Source organism: Quercus robur, chromosome 7 (genome assembly GCF_932294415.1).
Source record: "Quercus robur chromosome 7, dhQueRobu3.1, whole genome shotgun sequence".
Classification (NCBI taxonomy): domain Eukaryota; kingdom Viridiplantae; phylum Streptophyta; class Magnoliopsida; order Fagales; family Fagaceae; genus Quercus; species Quercus robur.
The window spans coordinates 27,892,451-27,911,216 of record NC_065540.1 but is presented as its reverse complement, the minus strand read 5'-3'; the positions used below and the strand labels follow the sequence as shown (position 1 = coordinate 27,911,216).

The following is an 18,766-nucleotide window of genomic DNA, read 5'->3' as shown; positions in this document are numbered from 1 at the left end:
TTTTTTTTTTTGAAAAGCTACTTCATGCGGAAAGAGCACAAAGCAAACCAAGGAGTACAAGGAGAAAAAGAAAAAGAACAAAAAAGAAAAAAGAAAAAAATTAAATACAAAGGTAAGGAATAAAGGGGGGAGTCACTAGATGTGAGTCTCCAAGCTGGAGACCAATCAAAAAGAGAACCGCTAAAAGAAGTAAGCAACTGATCTCTTGAACTCTCGAGTCCAAATTTTCTATCACACTCTTCCTGCTCCACTTTATACTCCACAAATAAAAACATGCCACATGTCTATTTAATTTATTAAATGCTAAATTTATGTCTTTTGTTATTTCAATTTCCTAAAATAAATAAATAAATAACCTATCCTATTTAGGTAATTGAAATAATAGAAGGCATAAATTTAGCATTTAATAAATTAGATAAACATGTGGCAAGTTTTTATTTGTGGAGTATATAGTGGAGCAGGAAGAGTGAAACAGAAGATTCAAAAAGAGAACCACTAAAAGAAGTAAGCAATTGATCTCTTGAACTCTCCATGTCCTCAAACGTCGTCTATTACCTTCTCTCTATATACACCACATTAAGTACAACAGAACCAAATTCAAAATATTTAACGAGTGCCTCCCTCACCAAATTCCAAATATTTCATGTGTCTTACCAGGAATGGTCCCAAATATTCTCTTTGGTTAGGGAAGCACTCGTCAAATATTTCGAATTTGGTTCCATTGTACTTAATGTGGTGTATATGGAGGGAAGGTAATAGATAGACGTTTGAGGACGTGGAGAGTTTGGGAGATCAATTGCTTGCTTCTTTTAGTGGTTCTCTTTTTGACTGGTCTTGGCCCTCTTGGGCTTGGAGAAACTTGAAAGGGTAGCAGTGAGGTCCTAGGTAGAACATCTTCTTTCCTTAGAAGAAATATTATGGAGACAGAAATTGAGGATCTTATGTATCAAGGAAGGAGATAATAGTACTAAATTTTCCACAAGATGGCAATACCCCATAGGTATTATTTGGGTATTTTGGAGGTGGATGGGGTGATATATGAGGAGAACTCAGTGGTGGCTACCCAATTAGTACAGTTTTACAAAACATTATATCAAGAGACAAAGGAGTGGAGATCTTTTGTGGAGGGTTTGGAGTTTGATCAAATTGGGACGAAAAGGGAATGGCTTGAAAGGAAGTTTAAGAAGGAGGAGGTCCTTCAAGTTATAAGAGATATAGAAGGAGATAGAGCTCTAGGTTCGTATGGCTTCTCTATGGCATTTTTTTCACCATTGTTGGAGAGTTGTGGAAAAAGATGTCTTATCCATCTTTGAGGAGTTTCATCAACACAATAATCTCGTAATACTACTTTCGTTGCCTTAATCCCTAAAAAGAATGATGCATTTAATATTAGAGATTTCCGGCTCATTAGTTTGTTGGGGAGTGTATATAATCTTGGCTAAGGTATTGGTGAACCGTTTGAGAGGGGTTTTAGATCAGCTAATATCGGAGTCTTAAAATGGCTTTATGGGTGGAAGAAAAATTCTTGATTCAGTCTTTATTGCCAATGAATGTGTGGATAGCTGAGTCAAGAGTAAGATTCCAAGGATTATATGTAAGCTAGATATTGAGAATGCTTACGCTCATGTAAATTGGGAGGCACTCCCCCTAGTTTTGTTGAAGAGAATGGGCTTTGGAGAGAAGTGGTGTAAATGGATTCGTACTTGTTATCCATGTTTCAATTCTTTGTTTTGGTAAATGAGTCTCTAGCTGATTTTTTTGGAAGTTCGAGAGGACTGAGACAAGGGGATCCGTTATCTCCTATGTTGTTTTTATTTATGATGGAGGTTTTTAGTAGGATGTTGAAGAGAGTGGAGGGGACAAGTTTAATTCGAGGTTTCAAGGCTGATAGTAGGCGGGATGATGGGGTATGTGTTTCACATCTCTTGTTTTGCAGATGATATGATTCTTTTTTGTGATGTTGATGTCGAGCAGATCCTTCATATATGGATTTTGCTACTTTGTTTTCAAGCTGTGATAGGCTTGAAGGTTAATGTGTGTAAGAATGAAATGGTTCTAATATGGTTCCAATAAGGGAGGTTGATAATGTGCATGCTTTGCCAGAGATTTTGGGTTGTAGAGTCGGGACTTTGCCTATGTCTTATCTTGGCATGCCTTTGGGGGCTTCTTTTGATTCCCCTTCTATTTGGAATCCTATTTTGGAGGAAACTGAGAGCAAAATTGGTGGGGTGGAAGAAGCTTTATTTGTCAAACAATGGTAGATTGATGTTTCTTAAGAGTACATTATCGAGTCTCCCTACCTATTATTTGTTGCCTTTCACCATTCCTACTCATGTGACTAATAAGATTGAGAAGTTGCGAAGGGATTTTCTTTGGGGAGGTATGGGGGGGTGAGTCCAAGTCACATTTAGTAGTATGGGACAAAGTGCATGCGCCTATGGTTAATGGTGGCTTGGGAATAAGGAAACTCGCTACCTTTAATAATGCCTTATTAGGGAAATGGCTATGGTGTTTTGGGGTTGAGAAAACAAGACTTTGGAGGATGGTGGTAGCTACTAAGTTTGGGGAAAAGCAGGGGGATGGACTTATAAGTTGGGTAGGGGTGTGCATGGTTGGGTTTATGAAGAGCCCTCCGAATGGGTTGGGAAACATTTAGCCAACATATTTGGTTTGAGATTGGGGTGGGAAATAGAGTAAAATTCTGGCAAGATTGTTGGTGCGAGGATCAACCTCTTCAATTTACTTTCCTGGTTTTGTATGAGATTGCCATTAATAGAGAGGCCTTAGTTGAGTTCTCCTTAGCAAGGCAGGGTGTGGGGGAGAGTAGGAGTTAGGATGTATGTTTCACTCAGGATTTGAATGATTGGGAGTTGGATTTAGTCGTGGATTTCTTTCATACTTTGGAATCCAATACCCCTTCAATTGAAAATGGGGATCGCATGAGATGAAAGTTGAAGAATGGGGAATTTGATATCCAATCGGTTTATAATGAGTTGCGAGGTCCTCTCTTCAGCATCTTTCCTTGGAAAGGCATTTGGAAAGTTAAGGCCCCTTGATGAGTCTCTCTTTTTGTTTAGACTGCAGCTTAGGATATGATACTCACGGGTGATAATTTGAGACTTAGGGGCTTTGTTGTTGTTGACTTGTGTGTTATGTGCCGTTGTTGTGGGGAGACCGTGGATCATTTGTTGCTTTATTGTGAGAAGGCTCATCGGTTGTGGTATTTTGCTTTTCGATCTTTTGGGGTGTCGTGGGTTTTACCAATAACATTACCAAATTTTCTTTTCAGTTGGGGAAGCATCTTTCAAACGTTTGGAATTTAGTTCCATTGTGTTTGATGTAATGTATATGGAGGGAGTGTAATAGGAGGACATTTGAGGATGTAGATAGTCTGAAAGGCTAGCTGCTTGCTTCTTTTAGTGGTTCTCTTTTTGACTAGTCTCTTTTTGTTCGTTATTTATCTTCTCTCTTGTATTTTAAGTCTTTTTCTTTGCTTTTATTTTTTTGACTTCTTTGTGCCCTTTTGCATAAAGAAGCTTTATTTATATAGATTTTTCTTACCTAAAAAAAAAAAAAAAAAAAAGCTGTTCGCAACGGTCAAGCACGAGTCATGCAACTTGACAAAGCTTTTAAGCCTATTGATTTGGGGCTTCCCTGAGTTCTTGAATAATATTATAGTTGTGACTTCTCAATTCAAACATCCTTGAAAAAGTATGACACTTTAACTTATTACATTTGTTTCTTACAGATAAAATAACAGTAATCATATGTAAATGTTAAAGGCCTTCCACTTTTAATGCTATTTTCAGCTGTGACTAATGCTTTTTAACTAATCTTGTGAGATTTTTTATTATAAAATTTTCAGTAAAATTGACTTGCGGTATGTGTACAGGCCACAAGACATGCGGAGATGGAAGCTATTGATATTCTTCTCGAGCACTGGCAGAAAAATGGACTTTCAAAGTTAGAAGTCGCTGAAAAATTTTCAAACTGCTACCTTTATGTTACCTGTGAACCATGCATAATGTGTGCAGCTGCTTTATCAATTCTTGGTATGCTCTTAACTCTATTAAAGGAAATTTATTTTTATTTTTTAGGCGATAATCTGATCGTTGCATTACCTTGTTCTCTCTTTAGGTATAAAAGAAGTATGTTATGGCTGTGCAAATGATAAATTTGGAGGTTGTGGATCAATATTGTCCTTGCATTTAGGTAGCTCTGAGCCACTTAAAAGGTTTATTTCTGGACCCATCCTCGAAGTTAAGTATTTGTTGATTGGTTCAATTTATTTTCTATTCCTTGGGAAACTTGCTTTTTGTTTCTCATAATAAATTGTTGCAAATATATTTGAGACTATGCCATATATATATATATATATATATTTATATTTCTTGATATGATATAAAGTGTAATTTAGGGGCATAGCATTACTGAGAGAAAAGTTAATAAAACAGCCTTAACATTTGGCTGATATTCAAACAAATCCAGAGAAAGACCCTCCAAAAAGGTTGTAAAGCATATGATATAATTCTTATTGTGCCAAAAATCTGCTAGTTGTTGATATTTTGTTTGTGAAATAGCTACACAGATCATCATCTTCTATGCAAAATTGGTACATTAAGTAACCTCTGTTGACCAGTCCATGCCTCAACTTTTTAACCAGCAGATAGCTGAAACATTTAGTGATGACTAAGTTTTAACCAATAAATGGCATCATTGTACAAAAGTAATGATACATGAGGTGATGGTCTATTATCAATGTCCTTGATAAAAATGCATCTCTTTGGCCTTACAAAGCTATTGGATATGAGAAGAGAATAAAAATATTACAAAAAGCTAGTCAAAAAAAGAAGAAGAAGAAAAAAAACCTATAAAAAGGCTAACCATAATACACTTTCGTTAATGTTAAAGAGAAATCTAAATGTATGGCATGGAAAAGCTGACCCTGGATTTACCTTGGTAAAACATGGATGGAGAAGGCTCATTGCTATTGTTGCATACTCTTGTTGGTGTGTCAGTGGTGTGGACACCAGAGCAAGGATGCAGGGATTGTTTGCCATAGTTTCCATATTGGGGGTGCCACTTACTATCCCTTAATTACAGACTTTATTGTTTTAGATAGTTTCTCATTTTACCAGTGGACATTTTCAAATTTTGAATGTTTTCTTTTATTATGATCGAGAGATTTATGATGATGTATCAATGTCTAATTGTAGTCTTTGGAGCCCATTGAAGGGGACTCCACAAACGTTTTGGGCAGTGCATTTTGAATGAGAATATTTTCTAGTTAGAATTGTTCTTGCATGGTGATTCCAAGCACCCTTAGGTGGTGAAGCCTAGGGTTTTATTTTGTTTTCATATTTTCCTGCTTTCCTCAAACACGTTCTGCATCAACTTGGATTAGAGCGCCCAATCCCCCCTCCGCCCACTCCAAATCAGACTAAAGAAGAAATCAACCTCAGCCACGCTTGAACAAAAACCAAACACATACCTTATGGAATCATGCGAAGCCCCTTTTGACTGATGATGCCCCATTAAATTTGCAGAGTCACCAAAGCTGACGATTGCGGTCAAACTGTTGCTGCCCCCAAACTGACCGAGAATACCGCCACAAAACCCCAAACAGTCCATGAGTCCCACAAACCTCCTCGTGCACGGCTTTGAATCCTAGAGCCCAACCCCTTTGAAACAGCAGCCCAACACAATGAAACCTGAGTCAATGGAGGGGGGATCAGACTCTGATACCATGTTGATGCAGAACATGTTGGAAAGCAAGAGAACCCTAGGCTTCATCACCTAAGGTTGATTGGAATCACCACCAAGTGAGAACAATTCTAACTGGAAAATATTTTCATTCAAAATGCACTGCCCAAAACATTTGTGGAGTCCTGTTCTAATAGGCTCCAGAGATTACAATCATACATCGATACATCGTAAATCTCTCAATCACAATAAAAGTTAATATTCAAAATTTGAAAATGTCAAAAAACAATAAAATAAGACTCAACTGTCCCTTGCCTCTTATAAGTCTTTAAAGAGGGCTCCAGTTATGTTCCCTGTCATGAATACTTTCTGCTGACACAAATTGATTTTAGTTATCATTTATCCTTTAATGGTGGACAAAGTTCCATTTCATCTATTTTCCTCTGTTCTTTTGTCAGTAGTATACTCTCTCTTAATAATTTACTAGTTTCTTTCTGTGTCTTTGCCACCTTCTTTGACGATTGTTAAATACAAAATTTTACAGTCTCTGGTTTCATTTGCCTTCTTTAGGGAATACTTCTATGCTTTCAGAGTGTTGTCACAAAGAAAGAAAACCAAAATTTTCTGCTTGACTTGGTAGTACCCAAGAATATTTTACTTTCATATTAGATTGTGAGTGGTTCCGAAAGTAGAAATCCAAAAGAAGAGTGTTTACGTAACTTTTCAATTGTTCTTTATTTTTTGTATGCACTCTGACTAATTAATGCATTGTTAAGTTCATTCTAATGGACAGTCTGTATAACTTTCTCTTTAATGATAGTCATGGTGTTCCTCAAGGAAAGGGATTTAAATGTACTGGAGGAATAATGGCATCAGAAGCAGTCTCTCTTCTACGAACATTCTATGAACAAGGGAACCCTAATGGTATGTAACTTCATCGTAATTAGGCTCCATTTGGCTGTGTTCAAGGAAGCAATAAATCTTTATTTGAAAGAATTGGAAAACAAGGAGAAAAGAATTCATGAGTCACATTTGGAAATGCATCTCACAATTAACCTTCTGCAAGACTAAAATATTACTCTCAAACATATTGGTGTGCGTGGCATTACTGGTAACACGCTGCACTGCTTATAAAAATCATTCATTCCTAAAATTTAAGCTAACAAACAAACACTAGTCCCCCCCGCCCCCTCCCCAAAACGAGAGGAAAAAAAAAGAAAAAAAAAGAGGGGGGGGGGGGGGGGGTGGTGGGTCAGGTCTGCCTACCAAAAGCAGGCGTGTTAAATCAAATTATTAGTTCATTTACAGAAATTAATTTTGATGGCGCAACCATAGCATGATATATATATATATATATATATATATATATTTGGTATTTCTAAAGTGTAGGGTATTTAGTAATTCTACAAGTATTGGGTATGAGCCATAGGTTTGCTTTTATTAATAAGTCTAATATAGTTTATGGATCTTTATGTACAGGCTTTGGTTTAATTCAATTAGGGTTTTGTTTACCAGTCAAAGTAGAAGTCTTAGTTCTACTAGAAGTTATGTAGGGTCTATATATGTGTCTTATCATACTCAAAAAAGTTAGATTTAATTAATAAAAATTATTCAGCATTTTGAGTATTGAGGCATGTTGGCCTTTGGGTTCTTTCTTCGTCCCTTTCTCTTCTTTCTCTTGTTTACTATTCACAGATAGTTACGTTACTGTTCACTATTTACAAATGCAAAAATTATATTTCAGTTTCTTTTTCTTATCTTTTCAACCATAAAATAAATAGTTTATGTTTTGAAGCCTAACCCTTTACAAGGGATTCTAAACTGAAAATCCACAAATCTTCTTAAACGGTCCTAAAGCCACCACAACCACATGTAGACAAATTTTCCCAATTTATCCTACGTCAAATTTTTCTTTACCTATCCAAAAAAAAAATGTAGGTCCTGTATTCCTAGGATTGGAAGTGTCCTCTTTGTCAAATCAAGGCTCTGATAGCATTTAGAAACCTTCCAATCAAAAAGCTCAAGTTTTTAAGAAGTTGACCAACAATGTATACCAAGCACACAGATTTACGACATATAGAAGTATTTCTTTCTAAAGTGGATAATTAACCATAAGCCAACCCTTTTTTAAATGGGTTGAAAGCTTGAACCGTATCTTGTAAACTGGAATAATTACAACTAAGATGTTCAACAAGCTGATATTGCATAATTAACATCAATATTAGATGATAATTGGATGTCTGCTAGTCATTAAGTTTAACCTATTACAATCTCCCACATGTATTAAATGTTTATAATAGATTTATAATATGAAAAAGTGAGTAGGGATGTGATATTACAGCCTCATGTGATGTCCAATTTGCCTTGTTTGTCAGGCAAATATCATGTCTAATTTGTAATTTTGTATTTGTCGAGATTTTAATGAAATTGCCCTGTTGAGAGAAAATGATACTCATTGACAAATTCTTAGATATTATTTGTCCTTCTTATTTTAAAATCTTAAGAACCTAGCTAAATAGAAAAAGACAAAAGACAATTTGATACAAATTTGATTAGGCTATAAGGTATACAAATTTGATACAAATTTCGAGTAAGTCATGATCTCAGAAATGGAAAATACAAAAACAAAGAAAAACGAAAAATTGGTCAGGGGTCCTAGAAAGTATATTCTAAGTTCAAACCTTAAGATGTTCTCATGTCTCAAATTCCAACCTGAATTAATAGGAGAATTGCCTTAACTTTTATTTTCAGTAAACTATGCTGAAATGTAATAGATGTGTTTGAAGTAGCTAACTTTTATTTGGCTTCCATTTGTGCATTTAAGTGTTATGCTGATTTTACTTTAAAAAAAAGTGTTATGCTGCTAATAATGCACCTGGGACGTCAAATTACACCTTTCATTTGTTCAATGTGGCAAACCTTATGTGCTTAAGATTTGATTTGTTAGCATAACAGTTACATGTGTTAGCACCCTAGTATGTATAAATAAAATATGCTACTATATATATAATTTCATCCTCTTCTTATACTTAAATTATAGTTTGTTTTGTTTCAGCTCCAAAGCCTCACAGACCTCTGGCTCAACAGGCAACGCATTGAATATGCACACATATAGTTTGGTTCTCACTTATATTTGGGTGTTGAGCCAAGTGCAAACCAAAAATTCCCGGTAGAAAATATTTGAGTAGTTCACATGAAATTGTGAATCTCTTATTGGCTACATTGCACAAGCTCATCAGAGTATGATTTTTGAAGCTGATTTTTGAAGCCCTGGCTGATACAGTGCGATTCATTGGAGTCTAAAGTTACATTTAATTTTTTTGGCTGAATAAAAAGGGGTAGGAAGGGGTAATCAAAGTGTTTTCCCTAACTTGGCATTGGAGTCTAAAGCTACTTTTTTTTTTTTTTGGCTGAATGATAGGAAGGGGCAACCAAAGTGTTTTCACTAACTTGGTGTGACCATAGTAGCATTCTATCCATTAGATTTAGCAGAATCCAAAGCTAAATTCTTACGTAAGCTTGGCCCCCCCACCAAGTTTTCATTGAGGCCAAAACTGAAATGATGGCAAGGGAATTTCCTACAGGTTGTTGGGGGTGCTAATGTGGCTTAGCACTTATGAGAAAACATAACATGTATTTTCCTCCATAAATAAAAGTTTATTATTTGAGGTATACTTCGAAAACATTAAGCTAGGAGGTTCCATACATCCCCTTCTCGTATATTTTAACTATGGCAATACCAGAACTTGTTATGATTAATTGGGGAAAAGGAATGTTTGTGCATACCAAAAAGCAGCAGAATTTGACAATATTATTACAACATTCGAATTCTTTCAGAAATTTGGAAAAGTAATCTAGATCCCACCCCAATGAGATCATGTCCAATGAGAAGTTGTGATTAAAAGACAGTTTTCTTAGCATAAGAAAAATGAATACCTCTAAGTCATAGTATGTAAACCATGCTTTCATGGCTCAAATAGTTATTTCTTGTGATTGTGCTTGCCACTAGAGTAAGGCACGTGAAATCCATGGCTTAAGAACCATGGCAAGGAGAATCAGGAAGAACATCGGTGAGCTAACCCCCTATTGCATTAGTTATACAAATGGAAGGTTACGCCCCCTTTTGCAACCCACGCCAATGTATCGTGTATGTTACATGAGGAGTTAATGCCATTAAAGTCTAGCTTTGTTGATTGGTCATCCTTACTAATGGGTGACTTTTTTTTTTTATTATTAAGAGTTTCAACGTATAGCGTTTGCTTTTTTTTATCAGACCAAGACACCAATTAGTTTTTGATGTAAGCGGGGATTGAGTCTCAAATCTCTTATTCAACCATCAGAAACTTTACCAGTTGAACTAACTGGAATCCACCACTAATGGGTGACTTGATTGGCCAAGCTTGGTCAAATTCTAACATTTTCCACTTACACATAATGGGTATGGCTAAACCATATATCTCTCATGCCATTATCCTTCTTGTTCATAATTATTGTTGTTAAAATATATCATGCATCGAATGCATTATATACCTCCTCTTAAACATAACTATTTCAAAAATATGACCGTTAAAAAAATGAGTGGGAAATATGGTTGTTGAAAATTTTGCAAATGTTACTATTGGGAGATTTAAAAACTATAGCTTTGGCAATTAGAAAAATATAGCCGTTTAGAAAGGAAAAAAAAAAAAAAAAGAATAAGGAAAATTAAAGAAAAAAAAAACAAAGAAAGAATGTAGAAATAATATTTAGATAGGACAGAGAAATGATAAAGAGTATTGAAAAATGTATTTGAAAATATAGATAAACAAAAGATAGATTCCAAACAATTTGAAAATATGACTAAGCTGCTAGAAATGCTTTAACATTACAACAAGACTGAGCCATCAATCTAGCCACCCTATTCCCATTTCTAAGCAAAAAAGCATACTCACAGGAACAACAATTTGTCAGAAGCAATTGGATCTCTTCAATCATCTTTTCAATCAAGTGACCATACATGATCGTTGGGCAGTGATAAAATTATATGACTTGTTGGACAAATTCAACATCATCACACTTTGAAAAGGGAAACATATCTAAAGCAAATAAAATAAAATAAAATCATGAAGAAAAATGGATTTGAAAAGAAAAAAAAAATTACTATGAAAAATCAACTTGAAAGAAAGAAAAATATCCATAGATTATGTAGTGGCTTTGTTTTACATCTTTATAAAAGGGAAGTGGTTAAAATACTGTTGGCTGAAAAGGGTTTTCGGCTTTGGGTTCAAGATGCCTGAGGAATTACTGGCCGCCCATAGTTCAAATCCTATCACTTTGCCTTTGGCAATTGGCAGTCACTACTTCAGGATTTTATCTCACCAAATTTCTGGTGTGTGTGAGACATGGGACTACTACACAAGATTGTGGATCACTAAGTTGTTGGGGAGTGCCAAATACCTTGTAAATATAAGAAGAAAAAAAGTTGCTTTCTTTCTAAACCATTATTAAAAATTTTGGTTTCTTTTCAAGATTCAAATGGGAGGTGAAAAAGTTTTTTTTTTTTTTAAGTAATTAAAAATATATTAAAATTTTATAATAAAAAAAGTCACCCAAGTATACAGGAAGTATACATTAGGGACAATGTACAATCAAGCACATAAATTACAACAGTCCATTAAATCATGAACTGAAAAAAATAAAATAAAATCCTAACACCACAACCCCATCCAAAGATTAGATCTGAGTTAATGTATTAGGATCACAATGGGATGTAGATATTCTATTGAAGTCTAAATTTTTTGGAGGAAAACGAAGAAAAGCCTCTTCAAGTTGGTGAAACAAGGAGACCCTAGAGTTCTCACCGCTCAATAGAATTGATAGGCAAGATACAATTTCACTAGTAACAATTAGTCAAGTGTCCCTCATAAAGTTGACATAGCCTCTATTTACAAGTGGATAAAATCCATAAACATTTGTGACCTTGAATCATAGCCCTTAAATGACTGTAATCTTGATGATATATTAATTAAAAATATCTGAAACGACTCAATGCCTCTCCCTTTTTCTTTCTTTTTTTTAAATTACGTTAAGAAAGAAAAAATTATTAATTAAATAAATTACGTCAGCACTCTATAACGTAAAAGAATTACAAAAAATTGTACACAAAGAAGTGATTTTGAGAAATCCACAAGCTTATTACAATTTGTAAGACCCCATACTCGGGACCAATCAAATAAAGTGTGAATCAACAGTACTTCCAATTGATTCTTTGATTTGTTTGTAATCTCAAATGTATGGCTATTCTCTCCTTCCATGATAGCCTCATCCAACATAGCAGAATGATGTTCTAGATTGCCGAAGAGTGTCTCTCAAACCAATTCTTCCATCCAAAAAAAAGATCAACCACCCTCATTGGTAACACCCAAGGAATTCCAAAAGTTCTATACACTAACTTCATAAATCATAGACAACACCACGTTGAATCAACAAATGAGCCACTGTTTATCTACTGCACTGGCACATACAACACCACCCAACTAAGGTAAATCCAAGCTTGATAAGAGCATTTGTACCAACTCATGTAAAATAGCTTAAAACCCAAAATATAGAAAATGAAACCCAAAAATCACCTATATCATCTATGAACTGGTTATACAAAATGGAATTTCGCTATAGTGATTGTGAAAATATACGAGTCACAATAGTTTATGCAAAATGATTTTTTATTATTTCTCGAGGGTAAAGGAAGAGAGTGGATGCTAATTGTTGGGTGTGAAGAAAGAGAAATAATTAAAAAAAATCAAGAAAAACTGATACTTTAATGAAATAGAGTATAAAATAGATAATCAAAAGTGAGTGTCTTGAAAAATGGTTAGCTAAACTAGAAAAAGTAAATTCTTATTCTAAAATAGACAATATTTTTTGCATTAGTTGATGTGAATGCTCTAAGCCTCTAAAGGTTATCAAATCTAAGAATTTTATCCTAGGCTGCAGTCCAAACATAAAAAGAGACCCTCTTGGGAGCATTAACGCACAAAACACTTCCATGGGAAAGACTTATTCGGTGCACCATGGAGAGCCTCATAACAAGGGTGAAGAGTAGATGCTCTGCTCTCTTTCAATATCCATTACATCTTGTCACACCCTCCCTCCTAGGGATATGGGAGAATAGAAGGTCTAAGAAAGAACCGACTCCAACTCTCAATCATGAAAACATCTGTAAATTCCATATTTGGCCTTCCCACCTACCGGAATCTCCATGATTGAATGGATTGATGCATTCTGATCAAGCAAGCAAGCATACAAGCTAGGGTACAACTCTTTTAGAGAATGATTTCTACACCAAACATCATGGAAGAACCTTAAACAAGTGCTGTCTCCCACCTTAAAAAATAAATTTTACTGAAAAGTATCCCATCCTGCGCAAATACTCCTCCACAAGCTACACCAATGAGGTGCTCTGAGTGAGCTTGAAGTTCAGCCACCACATTCTTCCCCATATTTCGTATCAATCACCTGTCTCCATAGATGTGTTGCATCTGTCCATAACCACTTCCCCAGTAGTTGATAAAGCTTGATTAAAAATCCTCAAATCGTTTGTTTAACTGATACCAAGAGATCTCAATGTCAAGTATTGTTGGGCTAGCATAGGAGAATTTTGCAGGGGCAGAATTGTGCTGCAGTCATTATATATAGATTTTAGTTAATTGAATGTTGGAACAAAAAAAATGGTGGCTAAAGGGATCCTTTTAGTACAGGCCTGGATAATATTTTTGAACTTTTGGAGAAGAAAAAACTGTTAACTTCAAGGAGTTATGTGATTTCAACTCACTACAGGAACATTGAATTTGTGAATTACTTCTCCAACCACCAGCAAGCCAGTTATGCAGATTTTCGCACCAATGTTACACTAAAGAATCAAAATACCTTTCCTTTCAATATGCATAAAAGCAAATTGTCACATGAAAGACAATATAAAATGATACCTTTTTCACCATCAATTTGGGGAGATAGGATGATGTCATGCATTTGGCAAGCTTCAGGAATAATATCAACTTATCTCCAAATATATGGTGTAAATATGGTCCCTAATTGTTGTCAATGAGATCTAGCTTAATGGCACCTCCTCCCTTTGTAAGAGTAAGTTGGAGGACAATGTTGTGTGCAAGACCCACCAAGTGCATGTATAAGTACCAATAATAAAAAGGTGTATAATAGTTTTTATTCAATCAACTGTCAATTATTAAATTAACTGCCAAGCAAGGTACGACAAATAATTAGTGAACAATACTTCTTAGTCAAGACAAAAGTATCAATCTGATGAACCTATTACACTTTTTTACTCTGTGAGGAGGAGATATTCTCTTAATTTTATTGAAGCTCCTCTATAAGTTCTTTGGATGCAGCATTCGCAGTGCTCATAAGTAATTTCCGAGATAGATAGTTGAAACCTAAGTTAATTGAGGGAGTTGTTTAAAGTTGGGCTCCAAGAAAAAATGCTTTATAAATATGCATTTATTTGTAATCATTTGATGCCATGGAATATATATATATATATATATATATATCCTATTCCATTGGCATAAGTAGGTTAAACACACAGGCCTTTGAGGAACAATAAACATAATAGACAATTGATTGTAGCACTAGTGAAAGAAAACTTACAGTCTCTACACCCACGTAGTTCAATATTGGTTTAGCAGCAAAAATGAGGACAAAGCTTGTGAGCATGCTGCCAATGACCAACGCTGCTGAAGCTGATGGAATTTACCTTCTGTCATTTGTTTTCCTGTAACTACTGTAAATAAGTGATGACTTTTACTTGACTCTGGTCAAAATAGACCATAACATATTAATAGGCAACAAAGTAATTCATAAAATGTTACATTGGAGGAAAAAGAAAAACTTCAGATACATTGGAATGATAGCAATTATTCCAAAAGTGTACCTCAACAAAAACGAGAGGGGCAAGAAGGTAAAATTCGCACCAACTTGTGGCATCAGATATTCCAGTTCCATCTCCTGATTGATAGCATAACCATTCTTGAGTACTCCATTGTCATCTGCTTCAGTACTCAAACTTTCAGTAGAATCTGCTTAATCACAAAAGAAGCTGTAACGCTGAGTCACTGACTAGTAGGAATATTGCTATCTTTGATACTTGATTGAAAACAGCAATAGAAACTCCTACAATAGTAAGCTCCACAGGACCTAATTGAAGAACAGCCTAATTATAAAGACAAACCAAATAGTAACATAGTGCTGCAACTTGCAATAGCCCAATGATCCAGTGATCAAACTTATAGTTAAGGAACTTGTCACAGGCTCACAGCATGTATAAAGCATATCTACTAACTGTTGCATAATAATTAACAATACAATGCACATATAAGGATAAAATGAGTCAGTGATAGAATCTAATAACAATTAACATTTAATAATGAGTTGAACAAATGAATATAAATCTAAAAACCTTGTCTAGACAGAGGAGTAAGGCAATATATTCTACAAGAACACAATTTTAAGAACCAGTCCAATAGATGATACTTCCAAAAACTGGTGGGGGTCCCTAATCTTGCTTATATCATAATAAATCAACAGATTTACTTTATATCTTCCATGCTTTCATGAAAGTTCATAGTTATCCCCATCAGAAGGAAACAACTTTAATGTAAGCAGATAGTCATCAAAATTATAGAATTAAATTCAAATAGAAAATTTGTGCCGAGTATTGTGGACTTTAAACAAAGTTTTCACCACAATGAAAATGTGAACTAATTTAAGAAAGCTTAGAAAATACTTGCACATTTTTTTTTTTGGAAGTCTGAAAAACATTTAGTAAAACAGGAAAGGAAAAAATCGTACATATTCCAAGTTCAACACATTTCACATGATCAATTAATTAGTAGCATGATTACTCGGAAGTAACAATGTGGACATACAAAATATAATCTAGATATGAGATTGGGTAAGCCAGTTAAGGCTTAGGAAACAAATTACAGACTGTATAGCAAAGACACCAAAATGACACAGAGAGAGAGAATACTTGACATGTAGAAAAAAGCAGCAGGAGGAGAAGTCACCTATTACACATTGTACAGATTGTTTATAAGTGATATTCTCCTTTCTTTTTTTCTTTTTTTTTGGATTCGTACCTGTTAACATTCAAATTAATATACCCAAAGGATAAACGGATATGAAAAAATCCAATTTTTTTCTTAACCTACCCCTCAATATGAACTTGGATCAGCCTCAATGCTGTCAGAGAAAGCATTTCAGTGTATGGAATAATTGGAAATGCAATGAAGCATTCTTCTTTTCCTTTAATCATTTGCCTGTGAAATTTTACACAGAAATAATCACCAATAGTCTCCACATGAGCATTTCCCACCCTCAAATCGATGGAACCGCTTATTATCCCTCACAATGATTACCCTTCTAGAGCACTTGGACATAAACTTGATTGCAGTGTGACAATCACCACAAACACGCAAGTTTTTCATAACCCTGATTGGTCTCTCAGGTGGAAAGGTAATGAGCCCAAATGCAATGGCTAGTCTTTCACTGTGATATCTAATTGTCTGATTTTTCTCTTCACCATCAACTTCTCTAAGTACAAAACTTGTGTCTGCAACATAACCAGCTCTCTCCATTTCCTCCCCTAGTTCTTCCAACTTCTGATAGATTTCTTTTGTTTTTGCGTGACATCTATCCCCAGAAGCAAATGTGTGAACTCTATTTCCCTCCTCAACCCAGCTCAAACCTGTTTCCTTCTTCATCCCCCGGTCCCTTAGCATCTTCCGAGCTTTCGCTGCTTCATCCCATCTTCCAGCAGCAGCGTAAGCATTAGACAGTAACACGTGAATGCCTGGGCTCACAGGACCCAACTCATAGACTTTATCAGCAGCAAAGGCGGCCAATTCAGTATCCCCATGAATTCTACACCCAGTCAATAAAGCTCCCCACACTGATTCTGTTGGTTCCATAGGCATTTCCTTAATGATTGAAATCGCATCCTGCAATTTACCAGCACGCCCAAGCAAGTCCACCACGGAAGCGTAATGTTGATCACCTGGCTCAATCCCATACTCTTTCATTCGCTCGAAGTAATATCGCCCCTTTTCAACTAAACCCGTGTGGCTACAAGCATAAAGGACACATAAAAAAGTAATGAAATTTGGCTTCATTCCAGCACCTTCCATCTCTTTAAACAGCTCAAAAGCTCTATCTGTGTGCGCATGCTGGGCACAAGCTATCAGCATTGCATTCCACATACCAAGATTCCTGACTGGTATATCATTAAAAACCCGATAAGCTCCCTCGATGACTCCACACTTTGAGTACAGCGAAACCAAAGAACTACCCACGAAGCTTGACGAATCAAAGCTCGTCTTGAAGCACAACCCGTGAATTTGCTTCCCCAATTCTAGTAAAGTTGAATTGCCACAAACACGTATAACACTTGAAAATGTAAAATCATTAACATCCAAATCATCAAACAAGGCTTGCTTAAATAACTTCAAAGCCTCCTCATCTTCACCCAATTGAGCATACCCATATATCATCCCACTCCAACAAACCACATTCTTCTCAGGCATTTCATCAAACAGTTTCCGTGCAGACTTAATCTTGCCACATTTGGCATACATGTCCACCGTAGAACTCCCCACAAAGACATCAAATTCATACCCAGTCTTCACAGCAAGGCAATGTATAGACCGCCCAACATCACACATAGACAAAATGGCACAAGACTTAGTGGCACTAGGGAATATATGGTCGTCGGGAAGAGCCCCGGATTGGAGCATTTGACGAAAGAAGTGGAGGGCAAGTAAAGGAAGCTCATTCTGGGCAAAAGAGGAGATAACAGAGCTCCAATTGGTGGAGGACTTGCGAGGGGCTTCGTCGAAAATTTGGCGGGAAAAAAGGGGTAGTTGGGACTTGGAATAGAAGTTGATGAGGTGATTGGAAATGAGAGGGATGGTTTGAAGGCCTGATTTGATGATGTGGGCATGGAGTTGGAGGCCCTTTTGGAGGGACTTGGAGTGTGTTAAGGAGAGGAGGAGGTTGCAGATTTGCCTGTACTTTTGTTCAAAGCTGCTGCTGCGGCTGTGTTGGTTTAGAGGAGGGTTATTTGGGAGAGTGATAGTTGTTGTTTGTGTTTGTGTTTGTTTTTGTGTTTGTGCTTGTGCTTGTGCTTGTGGGTTTAAGAGAGGGAGTGTGAGTTGTTGGAGTTGAAGGGGTATTAGCCTTGTGGCTTTGGGAAGTGGATGAAGCATTAGAGTGAGTGAGTGTGTAATTGAAAGTTTGGCTGCAGGTCCAGGATTGCTTTGTTAAAGCCAGTGCTAGTACAGTATTTGGTTAGGATTTTGATAAATGAAACTGCATAGTCGGTTGAAAGAAAAGCTGCAGCTGCGAGAATAGCAACGACGTCGTTTTTTTGTCGGAACAAATTTTTGTGTGGTCAGCAAGCAAGAAAAAAAACTAATCTAAAATTCCATTTATAATTTATTATTCCGGTTGCTTTTATTTTATTTGTTAAATAAAAGTAAGAAGTATGGTACTTGGCAATTGGCATTGCTATCGAGAGCAAGTCTTTTTAGTGATTCCTAGATATATATAGGGCTCAACAATCCGGCTTAAAAGATAGTAATTTGTAAAACCGGATGTGAGTGTTGTAAGGTTGAATGGGAATGATCGCTTGTCATCTAAATCATGAGACTTCAAATTTCAAATCAAATTCTCAATCTAAGAAAATGCATGAGTAATTATTTTAAAAACTATGGATAAATTAATGATGAATTCATATATGGAAAGAAATTTCATGTTTTAGAATTTGGTAAAATGTATGTATTGTGCTTAGCCTTTGTTAGATACGAGTATTGTAGACACTCCGTTTGTTTCAAAGTAAAATATTTTACATGTAAAAGATTTTACTGAAAATATTTTAATTTTTACAGCATTTGGTTGTTTACATTTAAATGGCAAGAAATCAATTTCAAGTGTTTGTTTCCAAAAAAAATTTATATAAAAAAAAAAAAAAAAAAAAAAAATCTAACCTCACAACCCATCAAATCCAAGTAAC

The 18,766-nt window shown here is 35.7% G+C and overlaps 2 protein-coding genes across 18 annotated transcripts in view; one reads left to right on the top strand and one right to left on the bottom strand.

Moving 5' to 3' along the window:
* Positions 1-9,375, top strand: part of LOC126693004 (tRNA-specific adenosine deaminase TAD2) — a 32,540-nt gene extending 23,165 nt beyond the window's left edge. For 5 of the 6 annotated variants that reach the window (XM_050388853.1, XM_050388854.1, XM_050388852.1 and 2 more), the window contains 4 exons: positions 3,893-4,052; positions 4,138-4,234; positions 6,524-6,627; positions 8,744-9,375. In XM_050388853.1, coding sequence (XP_050244810.1) covers positions 3,893-4,052; positions 4,138-4,234; positions 6,524-6,627; positions 8,744-8,802 — 420 coding nt within the window. In that variant the 3' untranslated portion in view covers positions 8,803-9,375. The remainder of the gene's footprint in view (positions 1-3,892; positions 4,053-4,137; positions 4,235-6,523; positions 6,628-8,743) is intronic. The other variant, XM_050388855.1, reaches the window with a different exon arrangement.
* LOC126693000 (putative pentatricopeptide repeat-containing protein At5g52630) overlaps positions 1-18,092 on the bottom strand; it is a 42,645-nt gene extending 24,553 nt beyond the window's left edge. Inside the window, exons 1-4 of one of the 12 annotated variants that reach the window (XM_050388841.1) lie at positions 14,630-18,092; positions 14,347-14,470; positions 13,668-14,132; positions 11,768-13,358 (exon numbers count right to left, since the gene is read on the bottom strand). In XM_050388841.1, coding sequence (XP_050244798.1) covers positions 16,041-17,960 — 1,920 coding nt within the window. In that variant the 5' untranslated portion in view covers positions 17,961-18,092 and the 3' untranslated portion in view covers positions 11,768-13,358; positions 13,668-14,132; positions 14,347-14,470; positions 14,630-16,040. Of the gene's footprint in view, positions 1-11,767; positions 13,359-13,667; positions 14,133-14,346; positions 14,480-14,629 lie in introns of those variants that run through there. The other 11 variants (XM_050388843.1, XM_050388838.1, XM_050388839.1 and 8 more) reach the window with 11 other exon arrangements.
* Positions 18,093-18,766: the final 674 nt, after the last annotated feature.